At 47.1% G+C, this 22867-nt stretch overlaps 1 protein-coding gene across 1 annotated transcript in view; it reads right to left on the bottom strand.

Moving 5' to 3' along the window:
- Window positions 1-1041: 1041 nt before the first annotated feature.
- CDK15 (cyclin dependent kinase 15) overlaps window positions 1042-22867 on the bottom strand; it is a 66491-nt gene continuing 44665 nt past the window's right edge. The window contains 3 exon segments of the mRNA XM_081017933.1: window positions 1042-1719; window positions 16456-16595; window positions 21036-21084. Of these exon segments, the coding sequence (XP_080874059.1) occupies window positions 1610-1719; window positions 16456-16595; window positions 21036-21084 (299 nt within the window). The 3' untranslated portion in view covers window positions 1042-1609.

The following is a 22867-nucleotide window of genomic DNA, read 5'->3' as shown; positions in this document are numbered from 1 at the left end:
CTGTAGTTTAACCCACAGTGCCACCCACATCCCTTTGAAGTCAGCCATAGATTGATGTAAACATCAGAGATTCGCTAATTACAAAAGCACAGCCAAATCCAATTTATTTTTGTGATAGAAAATGTCTTTTCTCTTTTAAAAATGGCTTTTGCTTGACCCAAATGAACTTGCAGCTCAAACTGTTTTTCGCTGTTGCTTTTGCTGTGTGCAGTGTTGTTTGTGCTGTGAAAACTTTTGCTGTAGCACTCAGTAAAAATAAAGTTGAGAGTGGTGAGCCTCTTCAAAACAAAGGGAAAATGTCCTTCTTATAACTCATAGCTAACACAAAGTGCAGACCTTGGATTTAGGAGCTGTGGGCTTGCTCCAGTGTTGCGACAGTGTGGCCAAAGCCCTTTCCCCAGCAAGATTAGCTCTCTTGGGTCACTACAACCACAGTCCCTTATCTACCTTCTTTCTTGGTCTTCTGACCAATGAAAGAGCACCAGATTATGATTCAGGCTGGATCTGAGGCCCAGCTCTGTAGGCCTTCATATATACATCCAGTCTCGCCGATCTTGATTGGTGTTGGTGCCAGCTGGCCTCGGTCCTCAATGGCCCTGTTTTGTTTCTTAATGGCCCTAGCTTGGCCAGGTCATTTTGCATGGGCTGGCCCAGGAGTTCCTCTGCAGCTTGTATTTCTCCCTTCACATTCCAAATAATCAAATTCCTACCATTTATTGAGGAAATCAGACCTGAGTGCTCACTGGAAGGACAGATCCTGAAGCTGAGACTCCAATACTTTGGCCACCTCATGAGAAGGGAAGACTCCTTGGAAAAGACCCAGATGTTGGGAAAGATGGAGGGCACAAGGAGAAGGGGACGACAGAGGATGAGATGGTTGGACAGTGTTCTCGAAGCTACCAGCATGAGTTTGACCAAACTGTGGGAGGCAGTGGAAGACAGGAGTGCCTGGCGTGCTCTGGTCCATGGGGTCATGAAGAGTCGGACACGACTAAACACTAAACAACAACAACATTTCCTTTTAATTTGCAATCTGCAAACGACTGAACAACAACAAACCATTTATTAATGTCTAGGATTTAGGAGGGGTCCCCCCCCAATCTATTACATTATTACCTGTTCGTATAAAGGTAAAGGGACCCCTGACCATTAGGTCGTCGCGGACGACTCTGGGGTTGCGGCGCTCATCTCGCTTTATTGGCCAAGGGAGCCGGCGTACAGCTTCCGGCTCATGTGGCCAACATGACTAAGCCACTTCTGGCGAACCAGAGCAGCGCATGGAAACACTGTTTACCTTCCCGCTGGTGTGGTACCTATTTATGTACTTGCACTTTGACGTGCTTTCGAACTGCTAGGTTGGCAGGAATCTGTTCGTATAGCCCACCCTTAATCAAATGGTCCCAGGACACATTGATAGTTGCACTTAATCCTGAAACCTAAAGGGGGAAAATATTTTGCTCCTTTTACTTATGCCTATAATACAGTCTGTTCCTATTTTCTATGATCACTTCTTAGTTTTAAGGGCAAGCCCAGACTCAAATAGTGACGATGAACTGCATCCGTTGACTTCCTCGCCCCAGAAAAGAAGTCCACACTTCGTTTGTTCTTTTCACCAAAACTTGCTGGAGCTGATTTTGAGATGACCCTTCTCGTATGGAGCAAAGAGATCACACATTTCTGGTTTCAGCTTCACTCCGGGAACTGTGAAGATGGACTGTGCTATGAAGGAAACAAAGAAGCCAAGCATCAGTTACAGGGGAGCAATACAGGGGAGCCTGCACTGCGTCAAATCTGTCCTTGATGGTGACCCACATTGCTTGTCTTGAAAGAAAACTGCTCCTATGTGATGCTGCTTGACACAGGAGTAAGCTTATTCCTGGGTGAACTTCCCCAGATTTCGTGGAGAGCCTTTACACCAGTGCAAGTGGGATGGATAACCCATTGCTCTCCAAATATTGGGACTCCAACTCCCATCAGCTTCGGCCAATATAGCCAATGGTCAGAGATGATGGGAGCTTGAGTCCCACAACATCTGTAGGTTCTCAACCCCTCTTCTAGTGGAATCTATCATTTTAATAACATTTATGATAACTTTTTTTTAAAAACCCAGTAACTATGCTATGTCCAAGCCTTTGCAAGCCAGCAACTCTCCAGATATTTTGGACTACAACTCCTATCTGCTGTGGTAGCTGGGACTGGTGGGAGTTATACTCCAAAGTATCTGGGAAACACCAGGTTAATGAAGGGAGTCAGGCAATCTGTTCCAGAAATTCATTCACAGACTGAAACATACCATAGGGACCAGCAGCAAACTATTCCTGGACTCCTTCCCAAAGTAATTTTAACACGAAACCACCACTGGAAACTACAACCGTGGAAAGAAACATGTTCACTCTGCAGTTCTAGTAGTAAACCGGCAATCAGTTGATTTACTGGCAAAAAGTCACACAAGCAAGCAATGGGGTAGCTTTGCACGTTACAAGAAGTGTCAAAGAGCCAACATCCCAGTGACTAATGAATCCACTTTTTTTGTAATCTTGAGGTTGTGTGTGTGTGCGCATCTTCCTCCCTGTGAGATGTGCAAGATCTGATTGTGGGCACAGATTATACATGTTCCCTGATCCTACATGAGCCTGGAAGCACACAAAGTGGATGAGTCAGTTGCTTGTTATCGCTGCACAGCAGGGAATGGTTCCTGAGCCATTATCCTTGGCTCCAGTTAGCCAGTTGCTTATCAGACTAAACTGATGGGGTTCCCACCCCCCCTGACAAGTCTTCCAGGTCACCTCTTTTGATGGCTTTTTTGATGGGATGCTGGGGGATTAAAAAAACAACAACTAGTCACACCTAGACTTTGTCTGACCATCAGCCTTGGCTTGGCACTCCATCTCTCTCTCAGACCATACATTGCAGCCTGGATGGCTAACCTGTCCCAATTATGGACTGTTTTCCATTCCCCAGCCTCTTTCTTTTGGCTTAAGGGCTGGGAGAGATCCTTGTCTGAAATCCTGGAGACTTGCTCCAAGTCACTGTAGACAATATTGAGCCCAATGCAATGGGCTATAGGTCGGACTCAGTACAAGGTAGCCTTCCTATGTTCTTCCTGTGTGTGTGTCAAGCAAAGCCTGTCCTCCAACACCTTGCCACTGGTCCCAGTTCCCCCCAGCATCTGCTGCCTGAGATGGGTGCCTCACTCTGCCCAATGATAGAGCCGGCCCTCCTTATCCCGGCCACTTGTGCTTTTACTGTGCAGCACTTCGGGCAATATATGAAGTTGTCCAGCATTTCTACATTTCAGTCCCAGTAATCCTCCCAGGGAGGAGGATGGTGCTGTGGGTTAAACCACAGAGCCTAGGACTTGCCGATCAGAAGGTTGGCAGTTCGAATCCCTGCGACGGGGTGAGCTCCTGTTGTTCGATCCCAGTTCCTGCCAACCTAGCAGTTCAAAAGCACGTCAAAGTGCAAGTAGATAAATAGGTACCACTCTGGCGGGAAGGTGAATGGCGTTTCCGTGCGCTGCTCTGGTTCGCCAGAAGCGGCTTAGTCATGCTGGCCACATGACCCGGAAGCTGTACGCCGGCTCCCTCGGCCAGTAAAGCGAGATGAGCGCTGCATCCCCAGTGTCGGTCACGACTGGACCTAATGGTCAGGGGTCCCTTTACCTTTACCTTTAATCCTCCCAGGAAAAAAACAACCCAATTCTCTTTATAGTTACAGTGGTACCTCGGGTTACATATGCTTCAGGTTACAGACTCCGCTAACCCAGAAATAGTACCTTGGGTTAAGAACTTTGCTTCAGGATGAGAACAGAAATCGTGCTCCGGCAGCACGGCGGCAGCAGGAGGCCCCATTAGCTAAAGTGGTGCTTCAGGTTAAGTACAGTTTCAGGTTAAGAACAGACCTCCCGAACGAATTAAGTACTTAACCCGAGGTACCACTGTACTTTGTTTTTTTAAAAAAAATGTAAAGAGGAAGAAACGTGCGTTAGTATTTTCCTAATATCATAATAAAAAGAAGCCCAGAAACTTCCACAAGTTTCCCTTTTCCATCTGGAGGGTGTGTGGAGTGAAGCTAGGATTCTCTAGCCATGCTTCCTGCCCTCGTAGGATTCTTATCTGGAAATTCTCTTTTTTTTTAATGCCAGGAGCCCCAGAAAAGAAATAATTTGGCATAACAGTAGTGGGAATGCAGCCTGCTAATCAAAAGGATTCAAATCTTCCTATGTGCTGCCAAGCTCTCTTCTTCCCACCCAGTGGAGGGTGGGAGGGAAGGGGAGAGAGAGAGAGAGAGAGAGAGAGAGGAGAGAGACAAAAAGACAGAGCAAAAGCAAAAGCATGGTGGTTCCCTTCTTCAGCAATCTTAACAAATGCAAACGCTTCCACTCCACTGACTCCTCATTAACTTACCGAATCTGACAGTCTAATTATCGCAGCTGCTTTGCGCTTAGAATAAATAAATATGAAAGTGGATGTTTAAAGAAAAAACGAGAAGGGAAAGGGCCGTCATCCAGGCAGTCAATAGAGAGAGATAGTTTGTTTTAAATTTTTATATCCGTACGTATTTAGAGCATTTTGGGGGGAAAGACAGCGCCATAGTTGTCTTTCAGACTAATTGAGTTCCTCACTTGGTGGATGGTTGCTTGTTGTTGTCACCATCCCCAGCTTTAACTTTTAAACTTTTGTTCCCTGTGAAACCTGCATCTCTATTTTGCTCCTCTCTCCTCTGAGATTGTGGGCGGCAGCTCTTCCTAGCTCCCACAGCATCCCTGGCTGCAAAGCAATCCAGCCAGCAAAATACAGCGGTGGCACATTGCAGGGCACAGTTACTCTTTAAATTATTTCTGTCTTGGGGAGGGGGGCACAAGTATAGTGGGATGGGGGGGGGGGGAATTACAAGCGCTCCGGTTTAAATATTGCCTCTGCCGCTGGAACAACAAACACAATCTATGTAGTCCTTTGAGTCTTTTTCAATTTTCCTTTTCTACAGCGTAGCTGCTTTAGAGGCGGTAATTTGAGGAAGAAGACCAGTTTGGGGGGCGGGAGTGGAATTTCTGTGCCCTTCCTCCTCACACTGTTTTTTCTGCTGGAAATCCCCTCCCCCCCAGATGCTTCTACTTCCACTACAAAAATATATATCAACGGTATGAGTAGCTTGGGAATGGGATTCTTAGGTTGTGTAAAAATTACCACTTAACTCTGGCTCCAGCACACTCTCACTGGTGGTGTTTAAAGCTAAGTACAGTGGTACCTCGGGTTAAGAACTTAATTCGTTCCGGAGCTCCGTTCTTAACCTGAAACTGTTCTTAACCTGAGGTACCACTTTAGCTAATGGGGCCTCCTGCTGCCGCCGCGCCGCCAAAGCACGATTTCTGTTCTCATCCTGAAGCAAAGTTCCTAACTCGAGGTAATATTTCTGGGTTAGCGGAGTCTGTAACCTGAAGCGTCTGTAACCCGAGGTACCACTGTACACAATATGTTCACCACAATCTACAGGTACAGTGGACGCTCAGGTTGCAAATGTGATCCGTGTGGGATGCACGTTCGCAACCCGCAGTGTTCGCAACCCACAGTCGCGCATCTGCGCATGCGCGGGTTGCAATTTGGCATTTCTGCGCATGCACAATGCACGATTTAGCGCTTCTGCGCATGCGCGACCGCCGAAACCCAGAAGTAACCCGTTCCAGTACTTCCAAGTTTCGGTGGTCCGTAACCCCCCCAAAACCAACCTGAAGCATCTGTAACCCGAGGTATGACTGTATTCCTGTAGCTCAGTGGTCCCCAGTTAGCTAAGTACTGCGGACCCCCTGCTTTTCAAAAGCCAAGCCATGGAACCCCTACTTTTGAAAATGTTGACATGTATGTGGTGAGGTTTTTGTTATGCAAATGGTGCCACCATACCCTCCAACATGTCCCAACACAAAACCAGGACATGCGTCTTCTGGGCTGCGCTCCCACATGAATCATATGACCTGCACAAGAGCACAGCACCCCAAAACATGTGTTTTTCAGTGCCACAATATTGTGCATTTTTGGGCACTGTGCTCCCCCCCCCAACGGGATGTCCTGGACAGTTGTTGGGTATGTGACATGGGTTACGCAGATCTCCTGGGGTCCACGGACCACCAGTTGGGATCTTCTGCTACAGCTTCTTGAAAAATACTCCTGTTTGATGTGCTTTCCCTCAAACCAGTTTCCATCCAATTCAGCTGAAGTTGTATGTTTCAGGCAGCCACTGATCATGCGCAGATGTTAGAAGAAGAGAAGAAGAGTTTGGATTTGATATCCCGCTTTATCACTGCCCGAAGGAGTCTCAAAGCGGCTAACATTCTCCTTTCCCTTCCTCCCCCACAACAAACACTCTGTGAGGTGAGTGGGGCTGAGAGACTTCAGAGAAGTGTGACTAGCCCAAGGTCACCCAGCAGCTGCATGTGGAGGAGCGGAGACGCAAACCCGGTTCACCAGATTACAAGTCTACCGCTCTTAACCACTACACCACATGCCCGGTGGGGAGAACCCATTTCATTTCTTCCTCAAGTGTGAAGTCCTGTCAACAACTGACAGGACTTGAGACTCTCTCACCTACTTGCCTGGCACATGCATGTTGTAATCTTATTTATTATTTAGTTTGTTTAGAGCATTTGTACCTCACTCTTCAACCAAGAAGGTTACCAGAGTGGCTTGCTTACATGCAGTCAATAAAAAACAAGACAGTCCCTGCCTACAGGCTGACAAACTAAAAAAACACAACACACAAGGGGAAAGGGACAAGGAGGGAAGAAATCAAACTCTGGTACCAATCCTTAAACAGCTGTTCTCATAAATCCAGGACATACCACAGAAGAGAAATCCAGTGTGTAAATTAACTTGCACATTATCGTTGTAGTGAATTTTTTAAAAAAATCGGTTATATAACATACCACTGACTTAAGTTTCATTTGTGAAATTTCCAAAGTCTGCATTCACTAGCGCTGAAACTTTACAATGGATAGATCAGATTAGTCCTTTTTAGGGCCCCACAGCTATGTGAAAGGTTTGAAGCTTGCTCAAAAGTGATCACACCAAGTGAACAGACGGACAGCTCCCTGTGCTGTGAGCGCACAAGGGGAGGTGTGCTTGTTTGCACACTGACATAGATCAAAATGGATGAGAGAGGGGTCAGGGAGGCATGTTTGCTTCTTTAGCAAGTGCCCAAGCCACTTTAGGGAGGAATTGTCTCTCTTGGGGGACGCGGGTGGCGCTGTGGGTTAAACCATAGAGCCTAGGACTTGCCGATCAGAAGGTCAGCGGTTCGAATCCCCGCGACGGGGTGAGTTCCCGTTGCTCGGTCCCTGTTCCTGCCAACCTAGCTGTTCAAAAGCACATCAAAGTGCAAGTAGATAAATAGGGACCATTCTGGCGGGAAGGTAAACGTCATTTCTGTGCGCTGCTCTGGTTCTCCAGAAGCGGCTTAGTCATGCTGGCCACATGACCCAGAAGCTGCATGCCGGCTCCCTCAGCCAATAAAGCGAGATGAGCGCCGCAACCCTAACAATCTCTATCTGCTCCTAGCCAACATCCCTCACCAGCCCTGTTCTGAATTCCTTAAATGTTTTTGCCTGACTGAAATCATAGAATTCCAGTATACCTGAAGGAGCGTCTCCACTCCCATCGTTCAGCTCCCACTGAGGTCCAGCTCTGAGGGCCTTCTGGCGGTTCCCTCACTGTGAGAAGTGAGGTTACAAGGAACCAGGAAGAGGGCCTTCTTGGTAGCGGCACCCACCCTGTGGAACGCCCTCCCATCCGATGTCAAGGAAATAAACAACTACAGTGATACCTCAGGTTATATACGCTTCGGGTTACATATGCTTCAGGTTACAGACTCCGCTAACCCAGAAATAGTACCTCGGGTTAAGAACGTTGCTTCAGGATGAGAACAGAAATCGTGTTTCGGCAGCTCGGCAGCAGCAGGAGGCCCCATTAACTAAAGTGGTGATTCAGGTTAAGAACAGTTTCAGGTTAAGGACGGACCTCTGGAACAAATTACCGTATTTTTTGCACTATAACACTCACTTTTTTCCTCCTAGAAAGTAAGGGGAAATGTCTGTGCGTGTTATGGAGGGAATGCCTACGGGTGGCATGCCTACGGATTTTCCTCCTCTAAAAACTACGTGCGTGTTATGGTTTGGTGCGTGTTATAGAGCGAAAAGTACGGTAAGTACTTAACCTGAGGTACCACTGTACCTGACTTTTAGAAGACATCTGAAGGCAGCCCTGTTTAGAGAAGTTCTTAATGTTTGATGTTTTATTGTGTTTTTAATATTATGTTGGGAGCCGACTAGCGTGGCTGGGGAAACCCAGCCAGATGGGCAGGGTATAAATAATAAAATTATTATTAATATTAATAATAAAAATTGTAGAATTGGAAGGGACCACGAGAATTATCTAGCCCAGCTCTCTGCAATGCAGGAATATTTCACCTAATGTGGGGCTCAAACCTTGAGATTAAGAGTCTCGTGCTCTACCAATTGAGCTATTCCTCAGGGGTAATATGCTCTCGGACACTGATAATGCTTCTTGCTTGCCCAGCTGAAGGATAGAAAGGGCTATCTATATGCATATAGAAACTAGATAAAATTCACATCTGTTGCTTTGCCCACTTTTGCCTGTGACCTTGTCCACCATTGGCATGTGACTCTGAGTAGGTTACTTAAAAGAAGAAGAAGAAGAGTTTGAATTTGATATCCTGCTTTATCACTACGCGAAGGAGTCTCAAAGCGGCTAACATTCTCCTTTCCCTTCCTTCCCTGCAACAAACACTCTGTGAGGTGAGTGGGGCTGAGAGACTTCAGAGAAGTGTGACTGGTCCAAGGTCACCCAGCAGCTGCATGTGGAGGAGCGGGGAAGCGAACCCGGTTCACCAGATTACGAGTCTACCGCTCTTAACCACTACACCACGCTGGCTCTCCAGGGAATACTGCTCCCCACCCGTGACATAGTGAGTCTCCTGTCCTGACTACCAATGACATGAAGCAGGGATGACAGCAATCAGTGGTCGATGACCAGGATCCACACAGTGGTGTTAAAAACAATACATTTGGAATGCAGAAAGGCCAATCTGCACTGGAAGTGGAAAATTAGGTGGGGGTGGCGCTGTGGGTTACACCACAGAGCCTAGAACTTGCTGATCAGAAGGTCGGCGGTTCGAATCCCCGCAACGGGGTGAGCTCCCGTTGCTCGGTCCCTGCTCCTGCCAACCTAGTAGTTCTAAAGCATGTCAAAGTGCAAGTAGATAAATAGGTACCACTCTGGCGGGAAGGTAAACGGCGTTTCCGTGCGCTGCTCTGGTTCGCCAGAAGCGGCTTAGTCATGCTGGCCACATGACCTGGAAGCTGTACGCCGGCTCCCTCGGCCAATAAAGCGAGATGAGCTCCGCAACCCCAGAGTCGGCCACGACTGGACCTAATGGTCAGGGTTCCCTTTACCCTTTACCAACCACAGCTCCAAAATCATTAAAGCGGTGGCAGGGATGGGAGTGCGGATCTCACGAATGAAATTCAAAGAGCTTTTCTGCAAGTTAATGCTGCAATCGCCCCAAAGAGTAAGAGGATTCTTAAGTATGCAATATCAACAGCTCTAGCTCACAGCCACAATTTACTGTTTTCCCTGGTCTTTACTTAAAGAAATCTCACATCAAAGTCAGCTACTCTGGTGAACAGACTACTTGGGGTCAGCTTAAATTCTGACAGGGAGTGGAATTAATTACGGTTCGAAGAACTATTCAAGAAGTTATCACTAAACTATTGTGCACCAGCACCAACATGGTCTGGCAATACAAGACTGGAGTTACCAAATGGAATTACGTAACTTTCCCAGGGTTCATATATTTCCATTAATATGTATGGGAAAGTGCAGCAACCTTGCCTTATAGACCTGGGTTGCACATCATGCTAAACCATGGTGTACTGAGCTAACACTTATGAAATGCTAAACCACGATGTATTATTATTTATTATTATTTATTGAATTTATGTACCGCCCTATACCCAGCAGTCTCAGGGCAGTTCAGAGAAAAGATCAGCATAGAAACCACAATATATATATAATCAAAATCAAAACAACAACCCAATAACGTGGCTAAACCATGGTGTATTAAACTATTGTTTATTAAACTGTGGCTTAGTGTTATGTGTGAAGCCTGCCCAGCAGTTTAACTATAGTTTGCTTGCTGCCCAAAAAACCCCCCTCAATTTGTAGCCATTGTTTTCTGTTGGTTTACAAACCGTGGTTTTCTTTAACTGCCTTTGGTTCCAACTCTATGTGCCCAGCAGTTTGCATGCGGCCCAGTGTGTTTTGTATCTGTACTGTTGGATGTGTACTTTGCTTAGCAGCTGTTAGAATTTAGCCTTCAGTGGGCCAATCTATATATGGAAGTCATTTTCCCACAAACGTAGTTATTTTAATAATTTTTAACCTGCCTCTTCAGCCAACAAGGGCTCCCCGAGTGGCTTACAGGCAAACTGGAATTTATGGGTGAAAAGCGTGGTGATTGGTATAGTCTGAGGGTGATTTGTAGATTAAACAGCTAGAAACACGCAGTAAACTTCAGTATGAACAAGCCACCATCCCTGGAGATGTTCCTTAAGAGATGTTCAGTGCAATCTTTATACAAGTATACTCAGAAGTAAGCCCCACCATAGTTGAGTTTGGGCTTACTCTGTGTATAGGATTGCAGCCCCAGTGGTTCTATGAACACCAGATACAAGTTGCATGCTGAGTGCCTACTGATTTTATTAGTCACGGATTATACTAATAGTACAGTCGTACCTTGGAAGTTGAACGGAATCCGTTCCGGAAGTCCGTTTGACTTCCAAAACGTTTGGAAACCAAGGCGCAGCTTCCGATTGGCTGCAGGAAACTCCTGCAGCCAATCAGAACCTGCGGAACCTGCATTGGGCGTTCGGGTTCCAAGGAACATTCGCAAACTGGAACACTCGCTTCTGGGTTTGTGGTGTTCAGGAGCCAAAACATTCAACTTGCAAGGCGTTTGACTTCCGAGGTACGACTGTATTGCAATTAGTAGCGGCCTCTTGACTGAATTCTACGATTGTGGGCTATTTGTTGAAGTCAACTTTTTCCAATCATTTTTAATTTGTTGGACTTATTGATTGTCAGGTGAAGTTTACTTTTCTACAGGAATATATATATGCATCCCTCGCCATGTTTAGGCCATAGCTACTCGAAGCAGTAGGTCGCCGATCAGAAAGTCGGCGGTTCAAATCCCCACAACGGGGTGAGCTCCCGTTGCTCGGTCCCTGCTCCTGCCAACCTAGCAGTTCGAAAGCACGTCAAAGTGCAAGTAGATAAATAGGTACCACTCCGGCGGGAAGGTAAACGGTGTTTCCGTGTGCTGCTCTGGTTTGCCAGAAGCGGCTTAGTCATGCTGGCCACATGCTGGCTGTACGCAGGCTCCCTTGGCCAATAAAGCAAGATGGTCAGGGGTCCCTTTACCTTTACTCGAAGCAATGGCCAGCGAGAGGTCACGAGATTCTCCCTCGCAGCAGCAGAGCAGCAGCCACAATCGCTTGGGAAAAGCGGCTGCTCACCCTCTTCCCTGAGCTCGGTAGCAGCGGCACTGGCAGGGGAAATCGGGACATTTCGGTATCAAATCAGAAGCTGGGATGGTTTTCGTAATTCCGGGACTGTCCCTGGAAAATCGGGACACTTGGAACGTATGCATTTGTAGCTCCACCTGCTTCTGCTATTGACCCTGCCCAACAAGAAGTTTGGCCAGAGGAGAATGTGTCCCTTCCGTTTGAAAAAGGTTTCCCACCCGTGTTACAAGGGGACAAGAAGCCCCCCACCCTTCCTGCAAACCTCCCTCCCGCCTCCTTTTTGCTGAACCGAAGCAAAACAGCCTCCTCTGCTGGCAGTTCGCAATCCAACGCAGTTAACATCTGATCCTTCGCATTCTTTTCAATAATCGTTAAAATCTTGCTGTTCTTGTTGTCATCATCAAAACTCTTTTTTCAAATAAAAAAGTGATCTTTGCATTGTTCATTTATCTCCCTCCCACCCACCTAGTCACTCCCTGTGGCAATTTACAGGAAAGAGTGGTCCCTGCTATAACAATTTCATAACAATGTCAGGGGGGGAGGGGATCTCTCTTTTGTATCCTTTCAGATGAAAATAACAAGCTGATTCTTTTACCCACTGCCACTTCAAATTTGTACTTGAGCATACGAAAGCTAATCACCAGCATCCCCTAGACTAGGCTACAGCCAGAACACAATCTTGTATGCACTCAGAATGCTAAATTTTATTTAATTCAATTCAATTAGCTGCAGTGACCCTGGAACCCAAATGTCTTGCTTGATTGTGAAAGTACAGACAGATGTTTGTCAGGAGTTTTTGTTGTTGTTGTTGTTTTGAAATCACATTGCTGTCGTTGGGTGATATCCAATATTAGCTATATTCTGAGTAGACCCACGGAAATCAATCGGCTTCAGTAACTTCAGCAGTTTATTTTATTGGTTATGACTAGCATTAGTAAAGGTAAAGGGACCCCTGACCATTAGGTCCAGTTGTGGCTGACTCTGGGGTTGTGGCGCTCATCTCGCTTTATTGGCCAAGGGAGCCAGCGTACAGCTTCCGGGTCATGTGGCCAGCATGACTAAGCCGCTTCTGGCGAACCAGAGCAGCACACAGAAACGCCATTTAGCTTCCTGCTGGAGCGGTACCTATTTATCTACTTGCACTTTGACGTGCTTTCGAACTGCTAGGTTGGCAGGAACAGGTGTGGGTTGTCGCAGCAGCCTCACTCAACTTGTTGTGGTGAGTGGGCTTGCATGTTCCTATGATAATATGACAGCAACAATCGCAGATAACAATGGCTCTCAAAGTGAACCATTCACAGTGGGATCAGGTGTTAATCAGGGTTGCGTTATCGCCCCAACTCTATTCATTCTTTTCAGCGGCCCTCCGGGGCCCCCTCCCCAGCGAAAGGCGACAAGAAGCAAAATTTTTGAATTTCCAGTCCATAGTCTCAAATTTGACTCCTACCATTGACTCCTAGAATTTCACTTTTATCGTTTTGATCGCCATCTTTGTTTGGTCCATAGTCCTCAGGCTCATGAGGAAATCTCTCGTCTGAAGGTCTCCGTCCCTCCCAAGGCCCAGGAGGTCCATGGTTTGGACCTCTGCTATCTCCCTCATTGAATTCTCTGGGGTCGGGGGGAAAGGTGGGTCCGGACCACCTCGTCTCCACTTCTCTTCTTGGGGTGGGCCTCCCCATCCCTCAAATTCATGTAAGCGATGGCCAAATTGCTTGTCTGGGTGGAAGTCTTCACGAAATTCAGTCACCATGGAACTCTGGATGAGGTCCCCTTCTGTCTGGCACGCCCCTATTTTCTCTACCATCACTCCAGTCTTGGCCACCTCGCAAGGGGTCCCTCTCAGGGCCATGATCAAGACCACCAAGGGAGCCTAGGACTCCTCTGCCTCCATTAACGTGATAACTGACAGCAGTAGAACTACCTCAGAGCGAATTAAAGCTGGACCTCACAGACGGGGACGCAATATTCTTTACGTACGAAAACAACTCTTGACAGGCTTTTCCCGTCTTGTTATCGGGCCCGGGTTGTGGGTGGGTTGGCGGGTGGGAAATAAATGATTTTGACTTTGGAGGCATGTCGCAGGCTGAGTAGACGCCGCCAAAGACCATGAGATTCATGGGTGGAATTAAACGAAGTTGTTGCATGCACAGAACAAGGTCCACATGTGCGATGGGACTCCCCCCACCTCCTTTCTCTCTGCCCCCCCCTGTGTGTGTGTGTATAGAGCACACAGCCGCTCTATACCCAACCAGCCGCAGAGCACAAATCTACTTTGACACTTTTAGAAAATTGAAAAGATGGAATCTCGTAGGAGCCTGCCTTTGCCGGGGGATGGGGAGGCCGAGGAGGAGAAGGAGGAGGGGAGGACTCTCAGCAGGGTGGGGAGGGGAGTTGACTTTTCTTTATACATATAGGTTTTTTTTCCATGCAGAGTTTAAATTATGCCTGATAAAAGGAGTTTCGTGGATGTTTCAGTTCTTTCAAACCCTCCTGGCTTCCTCCCAATTAAATGAGGTTTGTCAAAGCCACAGGGCTCTGCCGCTGCCTGAGAGGCAGACAAGCACTTCCTGCAGTGACATCTCAAATCCCCGAGGGAGGAGATGAAAGTGCCCGTGCCAAAAGACAGGAAAAGAAGGAGAGAGAGAGAATGTGTGTGTGTATGTGTGTGGAGGGGAGAGGTGTGTGTGGGGGGGGGGAGAGAGCAAAGAGACAGAAACGCAGGAGGGAAAAAGGTGGGGAGGGAAGGAGGGAGGCAGCAGATTGGCGAACACAACATGTCACTCCTGGAGACAAGATGGATCATTTCCATATGAGGAATGCATTTCCCAGTCCCCTGGGTTGGTATATTGGAGTGTTTCTTACAATGGCTGATATTTCACCCCAATTGCAGCCCGTGGGGCCTTGGTGGGTTGGGGGCAAGCCCATGATGTCATCATGGCAACCCAATGTGTTGGGAAGCCAACCAGAGTCTTTCAGGCAGAAATCGTTGCAGTTTGCGATCCAGCAAGCTCGTATTCTCAAGTGAATTCACTACGATTGCAATGATGATAATAGGTGGTACCCAATGCTAGTCATGGGGACGCGGGTGGTGCTGTGGGTTAAACACCAGCAAATGGAGTCCTCCACCAAGGTGCCCAGGGGAGCCTGTGTGTCTCGCCCAGAGCAGCAGAGGCATGTGCCAGGGAGCGCATGCACGGGAAGGGGGCTCCTAGCTACTCTGAGCCGGAGTGGAAAGGAGTGTTTTTTGTGCCCCTCCCCCTGGGCCTTTCGTCCTTGGCAGAGGCCAACCTGAGCAACCCCTAGGTTAAGGTTACCAGACGTCCCCGTTTCCCGGGGACAGTCCCCGGATTTACGAATCAGTCCCCATACAAAATCCACTGAAGTTGAAAAGTGTCCCTGGATTCGTTGAAAAAAATCTGGTAACCTTATAGGTGTGTCCCTGAATGGAGGATGGCTTTAAACACAAAGTCAGTGTCTGCAAAAGCCTTAGACAGTAGACATCTTCCTGACAAAAAAGCTTCCCAGAAAGCGCCGAGGGCCTTCTGGTGGTTCCCTCGCTGCGGGAAGCCAAGTTACAGGGAACCAGGCAGAGGGCCTTCTCGGTAGTGGCGCCTGCCCTGTGGAACACCCTCCCACCAGATGTCAAAGAGAACAACAACTACTTTTAGAAGACATCTGAAGGCAGCCCTGTTTAGGGAAGCTTTTAATGTTCAATGTACAGTGGTACCTCGGGTTAAGCACTTAATTCGTTCTGGAGGTCCGTTCTTAACCTGAAACTGTTCTTAACCTGAAGCACCACTTTAGCTAATGGGGCCTCCAGCTGCCACCGCGCCGCCGGAGCACGATTTCTGTTCTCATCCTGAAGCAAAGTTCTTAACCTGAAGCACTATTTATGGGTTAGCGGAGTCTGTAACCTGAAGCGTATGTAACCTGAAGAGTATGTAACCCGAGGTACCACTGTATTACAGTATTTTAATATTTTGTTGGAAACCGCCCAGGGTGCCTGGAGAAGCCCAGCCAGACGGGTGGGGTATAAATAATAAATTATTATTATTATTATTAATTATTATTTTTATTATTATCCCATGTGCAGGGAGATTTTTCTTAGCCCTGGTTACTTTTTGGTGCCTTCCCCAGCTTGGTGCCCTCCCGATGTTGCTGAACTCCAACTTCCATCAGCCCCAGTCAACATTGTCAGTGGTCATGGATGCTAGGAGTTGTAGTCCGTGTTTTTTTTTTCCATCTGGAGTGAAGGTAGGCACCATTGCAGGCCAGCGGTCCGTCCCCCGTCCCCCGCTTCTTGCCTTTATGAACTTCCGAGAAGCCCAAAATGAACATTTCAAGTCAAAACGGAAGCTGGCCAGCATGTGCGAGTCTACACTTTTTTTTAGATCTATGGCTCCACCCAGCTCCTAGCCATGACTGGTCAAGCCACAGGGCAGGGCCAATTCTTATTTCCTTTTCCTCAGTCCATCTCCCATGTAGTGGCGGCGAGCTTTAAGCTGTCCAGTCAGGCCTCTACCACTGCATACAAAGGGCCCTATAAGCTGCCCTAGCCATCTGCCTGAATCTAGGAGAGTGAGTGTGGTAGAGCGCATTTATTTGACCTGTACCAAAACCAGGGGCAACCCCCAAACCAGCTAGGGAGACAGTTTGCTGTAGTTTTCCGCACTTCCCTGGGTGGTGATGGTGGCTGTTGTCAAACTGGCATCTGTTGAAGGCTGCCCCGAGCCGCCCGGTGACTTACTTTAACAACGTTATGGTGAATTCCGGCACCTATTTTTCTTGCGAGAAAAGCACTGGTTGTAGTTCAACAACATCTGAAGGGCACCTTGTTGAGGCAGTTAGAATATAGAATGACATACCATCAGAAAGCTGGTGCAGCTGAGAAGGCAAAGAGTTGAAAAAAGGATGGAGACATGCTTTCTGTGCTGAGATCCTGTCCCGTGGACAAAGTTTTAGCATTCTCGTTGCCAAGTCTTCAGCTTCAGATTCTCTGCCCAGCCTAAAAAAACAGAGAGAAATAACCAACACCAAAACAAGACCTTGAGCCATAGGTTTTGTCACAGGAGAGACTCTGCCAACCTGGTGCCCACAAGATGTTTTCCACTACTACTTCCACCAGCCCCAGACATCATGTCTGTGTCAGCTGAAGAAAGCTGTAGTTCAAGGTATCAGTTTGAGGAAGGCTATCATAGGGGGATCTTTCACGAGGTAAAGGGACCCCTGACTTTATTGGCCGAAGGAGCCGGTGTTTGTCCACAGACAGCTTCTGGGTCATGTGGCCAGCATGACTAAGCCACTTCTGGCGAACCAGAGCAGCGCATGGAAACGCCGTTTACCTTCCCGCCGGAGTCGTACCTATTTATCTACTTGCACTTTGACGTGCTTTCGAACTGCTAGGTTGGCAGGAGCAGGGACCAAGCAACGGGAGCTCACCCCGTCACGGGGATTCAAACCGCCAACCTTCTGATTGGCAAGTCCTAGGCTCTGTGGTTTAACCCACAGCGCCACCCGCGTCCCATACGCATGCGCAAGTATGTAGACACGCATAAAAGCATTTAAAGTGGAGAAGGCACCCGGTTCATGAGAAGATCAGAAAATATTCCTCTATGCCACAGGAGCGGCAAGGATCCTAACTGCTAAAAACTGGGGAAAAAGAAACTGCCAACCAAAAAGGAATGGCAAGACAAACTGTTGAACTGTTGAGTATGTTGAACTGGCTAGATTAACAGAGGCAATTAGAGATCACACTAGACAAGAGTTTCAAAAAGCATGGGTGAAATGCAGAGAATACTTCACAAAACAGTGCCCTAAAATACATACCTGGACTTGTTTTGATTAATGTCTGCAGGAGACTTTGTGGATATTTAAGTTATAGTTAGAAAAATCTTAATAATTATTCATAAAGGAAACAGTTTATAAGAAGTAAATAAGGAAGGAAGGAAGTAAATAGTAAATAAGGAAGAAGTAAATAAGGAAGGAAAGGAAGTCTTTTATTTGGTTGTTTGTATTGTTGTATGTTATGCTTATTGTAGGATGCGGGTGGCGCTGTGGGTAAAAGCCTCAGCGCCTAGGACTTGCCGATCGAAAGGTCGGCGGTTCGAATCCCCGCGGCGGGGTGCGCTCCCGTCGCTCGGTCCCAGCGCCTGCCAACCTAGCAGTTTGAAAGCACCCTCGGGTGCAAGTAGATAAATAGGGACCGCTTACCAGCGGGAAGGTAAACGGCGTTCCGTGTGCTGCGCTGGCTCGCCAGATGCAGCTTGTCACGCTGGTCACGTGACCCGGAAGTGTCTGCGGACAGCGCTGGCTCCCGGCCTATAGAGTGAGATGAGCGCACAACCCTAGAGTCTGTCAAGACTGGCCCGTACGGGCAGGGGTACCTTTACCTTTACCTTTATGCTTATTGTATGTTATGTTCACGTTTAATGAGGGTGGATTTGTGTATTGGGGGGTAGGGGTTTATGTTATGTTGTAAATAAAATTCCAATAAAAATTTATTTTTAAAAAAGAGAGATCCCAAACTGAGACATATTCCCAGGGCAGGTGGGGCGAACAGTTACTGACAGAGAACTAAAAAGTGGTGGCGTTGTTGTTGTTAAAATTTGTACACTGTCCTATACCTGCAGGTCTCAGGGTGGTTCACAAGATAAAAACACAAAATACGTAAAATAAAAACGCAAACAACCCAATAACCCTCCCTCCCAACACATTTTAAAGGGGCATTGGATGTCAATCAACCAAAGGCCTGGTTTAAGAGGAACATTTTTTTTTGCCTGGTGCCAAAAGGCATTCAAATGCCCCAGGGGAGAGCATTCCACAATTCTCAAAGTGGTTTAACAGTCAATGCCTCTTCCCAGCAGAGTCTGAGAATCGATGCTGCTTTGAATGTATAGGACAGATGGCACCTCAGTATAAGGCATTCCTATCTGCACTCCGTTGCAGTTCTGGTAGAATCCGGCCCTCAGTTCTATGCGCGTAAATGGCTCCCGCATCTTCTCGTCCCCCGCTACCTCCCCTCTCCTCAAAAGGCGTTGGCAGCTGACATGAGATATTCACGCTCCGAGCCCAGTTCGTTTTATGGGTATGTTTTGGTTGGGGCTCCAGGCTGAGAATGAAAGTGAGCAGATCCCAGCGGCGTGATGTCATTTGGAAGGGAAATGCCCAGCCGGGGAGGGTGTGAGGAGAGACTCAGCAGCCAGGGCTCTAACAGGCCACCTGACGCTCTGAATAAGCAAGCAAATTAAATGCTATAAAACTTAGGGCACTGTTTTCGTTTGCTTGGCGGCGTTTTCTTCTTCTTCTTCTGTTTTGCTTCCTACACTCCAAACTGTCATGTTTCCCAGGAGTCAGCCACTTGGCATTTAAGTCCCCCTCGCCCACCCGGACATAGCTGTGGGGAGTAGAGAGGGGAACCGCACAACTTTGTGACATGAAAGTGATTTACGTCAGACCATTGGTCTGACTAGCTCTGTCCACACGGAATGGCAGTGGCTCAACAGGGTTTCAGCTAGGAAGTCAGAGCGCTTATATAAGAAAACGTTCTGATGTCAGATCTATGGAGCATCTGAAGAACATTCTTCCCGTATGATGAAGTGATTAACGGGGCGGTTAAAAACACCCCACTCCCCTTTTAATGCCATAATGACACAACAAAGTTTCCATGCTTAACTTTTCTGGCAAAGTTAATGGAACATGTCACAAATTTCACAGGTTTGCCCCTCCACTCCTCCCCGCGCCAAAAAACCCAACCCAGGGTGACTTTGCTCCCTTATAAGCCTCCCCAGGGAAGCTTTGGCTCGGTTTTGGTAGTCAGATAAATGCCTCCACTCTCTTGCAGGACTATTTGGAGTTGCATGTACTTGTGTGTTGGCCAGGACTGGCCCTCTCATTGCAAGGAGCAAGGAAGCTGTTTCAGGAATATCCTTTTCAGTTAAAGGGCACCAACTGATTTAATATAAGTGGTTGTCTCTATCTACAAACCCTTACTAGTATGTGTCCTCACTTTGGTGTAGAGATTTTACTTGGGGCATTAAGTATTAAGTCTGCCACCTCATATTCAACAATCATTCAACTCCCCTAAAGGTAAAGGTAAAGGGATCCCTGACCATTAGGTCCAGTCGCGGACGACTCTGGGGTTGCGGTGCTCATCTCGCTTTATTGGCCGAGGGTCCCGCCGGAGTCAGTCCGTTGGCCCATCTACTTGAGGTTGGTCCACACTGACTGGCAGGATTTTGTGCAGACGTTTTGTTTGCATATTGTCAACAAACGGGTGGCGCTGTGGGTTAAACCACAGAGCCTAGGACTTCCCGATCGGAAGGTCGGCGGTTCGAATCCCCCGCGACGGGGTGAGCTCCCGTTGCTCGGTCCCTGCTCCTGCCAACCTAGCAGTTTGAAAGCACATCAAAGTGCAAGTAGATAAATAGGTACCGCTCTGGCGGGAAGGTAAACAGCGTTTCCGTGCGCTGCTCTGGTTCGCCAGAAGTGGCTTAGTCATGCTGGCCACATGACCCGGAAGCTGTACGCCGGCTCCCTCGGCCAATAAAGCAAGATGAGCGCCGCAACCCCAGAGTCGGTTACAACTGGACCTAATGGTCAGGGGTCCCTTTACCTTTTTTATTGACAATACATACATATATATATTGCTGAGCCTGCACTAAAGATACCAGGAACTTGGGCCCTTCTCAAATGCAGTTATCCCTACTTCAGAGTAGGCATGGAGGGGCCTTAGCCTTTCATTCGGAGCTCAGGAAGAACCCAGCTCATTACAGAGACCCCGTCTGATAGCAGTTGTCACGGAATTGTAGAGTTGGAAGGGAACTTGAGGGTCATCCCAACCCATCTGCAATGCAGGAATTGCTGACCCCAACCCCTCGAGATGTGTGTACCGTATTTTTTGCTCTATAAGATGCACCAGACCATAAGACGCACCTAGTTTTTGGAGGAGGAAAACAAGAAAAAAAATATTCAGAATCTCAGAAGCCAGAGCAGCAAGAGGGATCGCTGCACAGTGAAAGCAGCAATCCCTCTTGCTGTTCTGGCTTCTGGGATAGCTGCACAGCCTGCATTCGCTCCATAAGATGCACACACATTTCCCCTTACTTTTTAGGAGGGAAAAAGAGTCTTATAGAGCAAAAAATACGGTATTTAGTAAGCATTGGGCAAGCTGGTAAATATTTCAGTCTGGGTTTTTACAGAGTGAATACCATAAGCCCAGAGACCTCTTGCTTCATACTGATGACTTATCATGAAATGGTTCACTTGCGGCTGCTTAGGTAGTTCATGCAAATAGCCCAATAATGATGCCTTTTTCTTGGAATCTGCTGCTTCCACAGACTACTTTGGAGTTGCCTTATTCTGACTCCAAGTCTGGAGTTAAAAGCTTGCATATAAAAACAAACAGACCCTAAGGGAAAGCATGATAACGCTGTCATAGGTAGTTTACCTGTCACAGATCATTCTGAGCCTCCGAGGGTTGCTGGCGAAGAACCTCTCTGGAAAGTTAATATGCAATCACCAGATTAAACAAAACCCAAGGAAACAGTCCAAACCATGCACTTAGCTTTTCAAATCCTGCTATAAAATTTGTTGTTGGTGTATTTATAAAGCTACCTTGCTTCTATAAAGCATGAGTACTGGTATAAAGCGATTCTGTAGAGCTCTTTACCCATTTGCTAAAGAATATAGGCACCAACGCTTGAATTTTCTTTTTTTCTTTTTTTAAGAATACAGATTCTGCAACCAGGACTCCCAAATTCCGCAACTGAAACAGGGTATGTGGGTACAAGTGACTGGGTTGGGATTGCCGAAATAGTGGAAGGCAGAACAGGGAGATGTAACAGGAGACATGAAAACCAGCTGATGTGTTATGTGTGACCATCTGTTTTCTCACATGACCTGCTACAACTATACAGGGAGGCACAAAATCCGCAATCTGTCACTGCCTTACAGTGTCTCATTGAAGAGATACAACTTTTCCTAGATTAAAATAGGCAGGAGTCTTAAGCCCTCTTTTTTTCTTGGCCATTGCTCTGTCCTATCTTCTAAATAACTGGAGTCTCACCCACCCCCTTACCCTTTTGGCACTGCGCCTGTGGACTAGATATACCACTCAGAGATTTTAAAAATACTTCACAGGCTTGTTGAGCTCCCTGGGAGAAAAATATGGCATATAAATGCACAATAAGTAAATAATCAGTAATAAAATACAGTACTGTAATATTAAGTGTTTTTGTATACCACTTAGAAATTTAAGAATCTTAAGTGGTTTAGAAATGCTGATCATCTTATCCTGGGCTAGACATTACCCTTGCCATCGGTTACCAACATCTTTGCGGCGAGTTTCGTGCACACTCAAACACGCTCACACACAGCGCTCTATTACAACTCAAAGTGTCAATCAAGGGTATCATGGTGAGTTTCCCTGTCAGCAATCCACATCAATGGCAGTTGCCGCGATAGAGAGGAGAATTCACAGCGTGTAACAACACTTAGGCAGACTTTAAAGACTTTCCTAGACAATTTGAAAATGATTCCTTTTTCTTAAACTAGACTTGCGCTAACCTCAACCCTGGTACCAGCGGAAAACATTCCACTTCTGTATCATGCTACTCTGGAAAACCTTGCTGATACTGTTTGTTCTCCACCGGTCCAGTCAGTCAGGGCAAACACTGGGGAGGAGGTGGAAAGCCTTCAAAGAACTTCCCCACACCACCCCAATGCCCACAAAAATAGCCTTTGGGTGAAGGGTGGCATAGGAATTTCATGAGCAAATAAGTAAGTAAATAAATAAATAAATAAATAAATAGTCTCCTTGCCTTTGTCAGTATTTACAATATATAGGTAAAAGGTAAAGGACTCCTGGACGGCTAAGTCCAGCCAAAGGCGACTATGGGGTTGTGGCGCTCATCTCGCTTTCAGGCTGAAGAAGCCGGTGTTTGTCCACAGACAGCTTTCTGGGTCATGTGGCCAGCATGACTAAACCACTTCTGGCGCAACAGGACATCGTTACGGAAACCAGAGCGCACAGAAACGCCATTTACCTTCCCGCCGGAGCAGTACCTATTTATCTACTTGCACTGGTGTGATTTCAAACTGCTAGGTTGGCAGAAGCTGGGACAGAGCAATGGGAGTTCACCCCATGGTGAGGATTCGAACAGCTGAGCTTCTCATGGGCAAGCCCAAGAGGCTCAGTGGTTTAGACCCCGGCACTACCCACGTCCCTTTACTTTTTACAATTTATAAATAATTGCAATAAATAAACTGTTGGTTTCCCTC

The sequence above is a fragment of the Podarcis pityusensis genome, assembly GCF_964106645.2.
Source record: "Podarcis pityusensis genome assembly, chromosome: 1".
Classification (NCBI taxonomy): domain Eukaryota; kingdom Metazoa; phylum Chordata; class Lepidosauria; order Squamata; family Lacertidae; genus Podarcis; species Podarcis pityusensis.
This window is presented reverse-complemented; position numbering and strand designations above follow the sequence as displayed.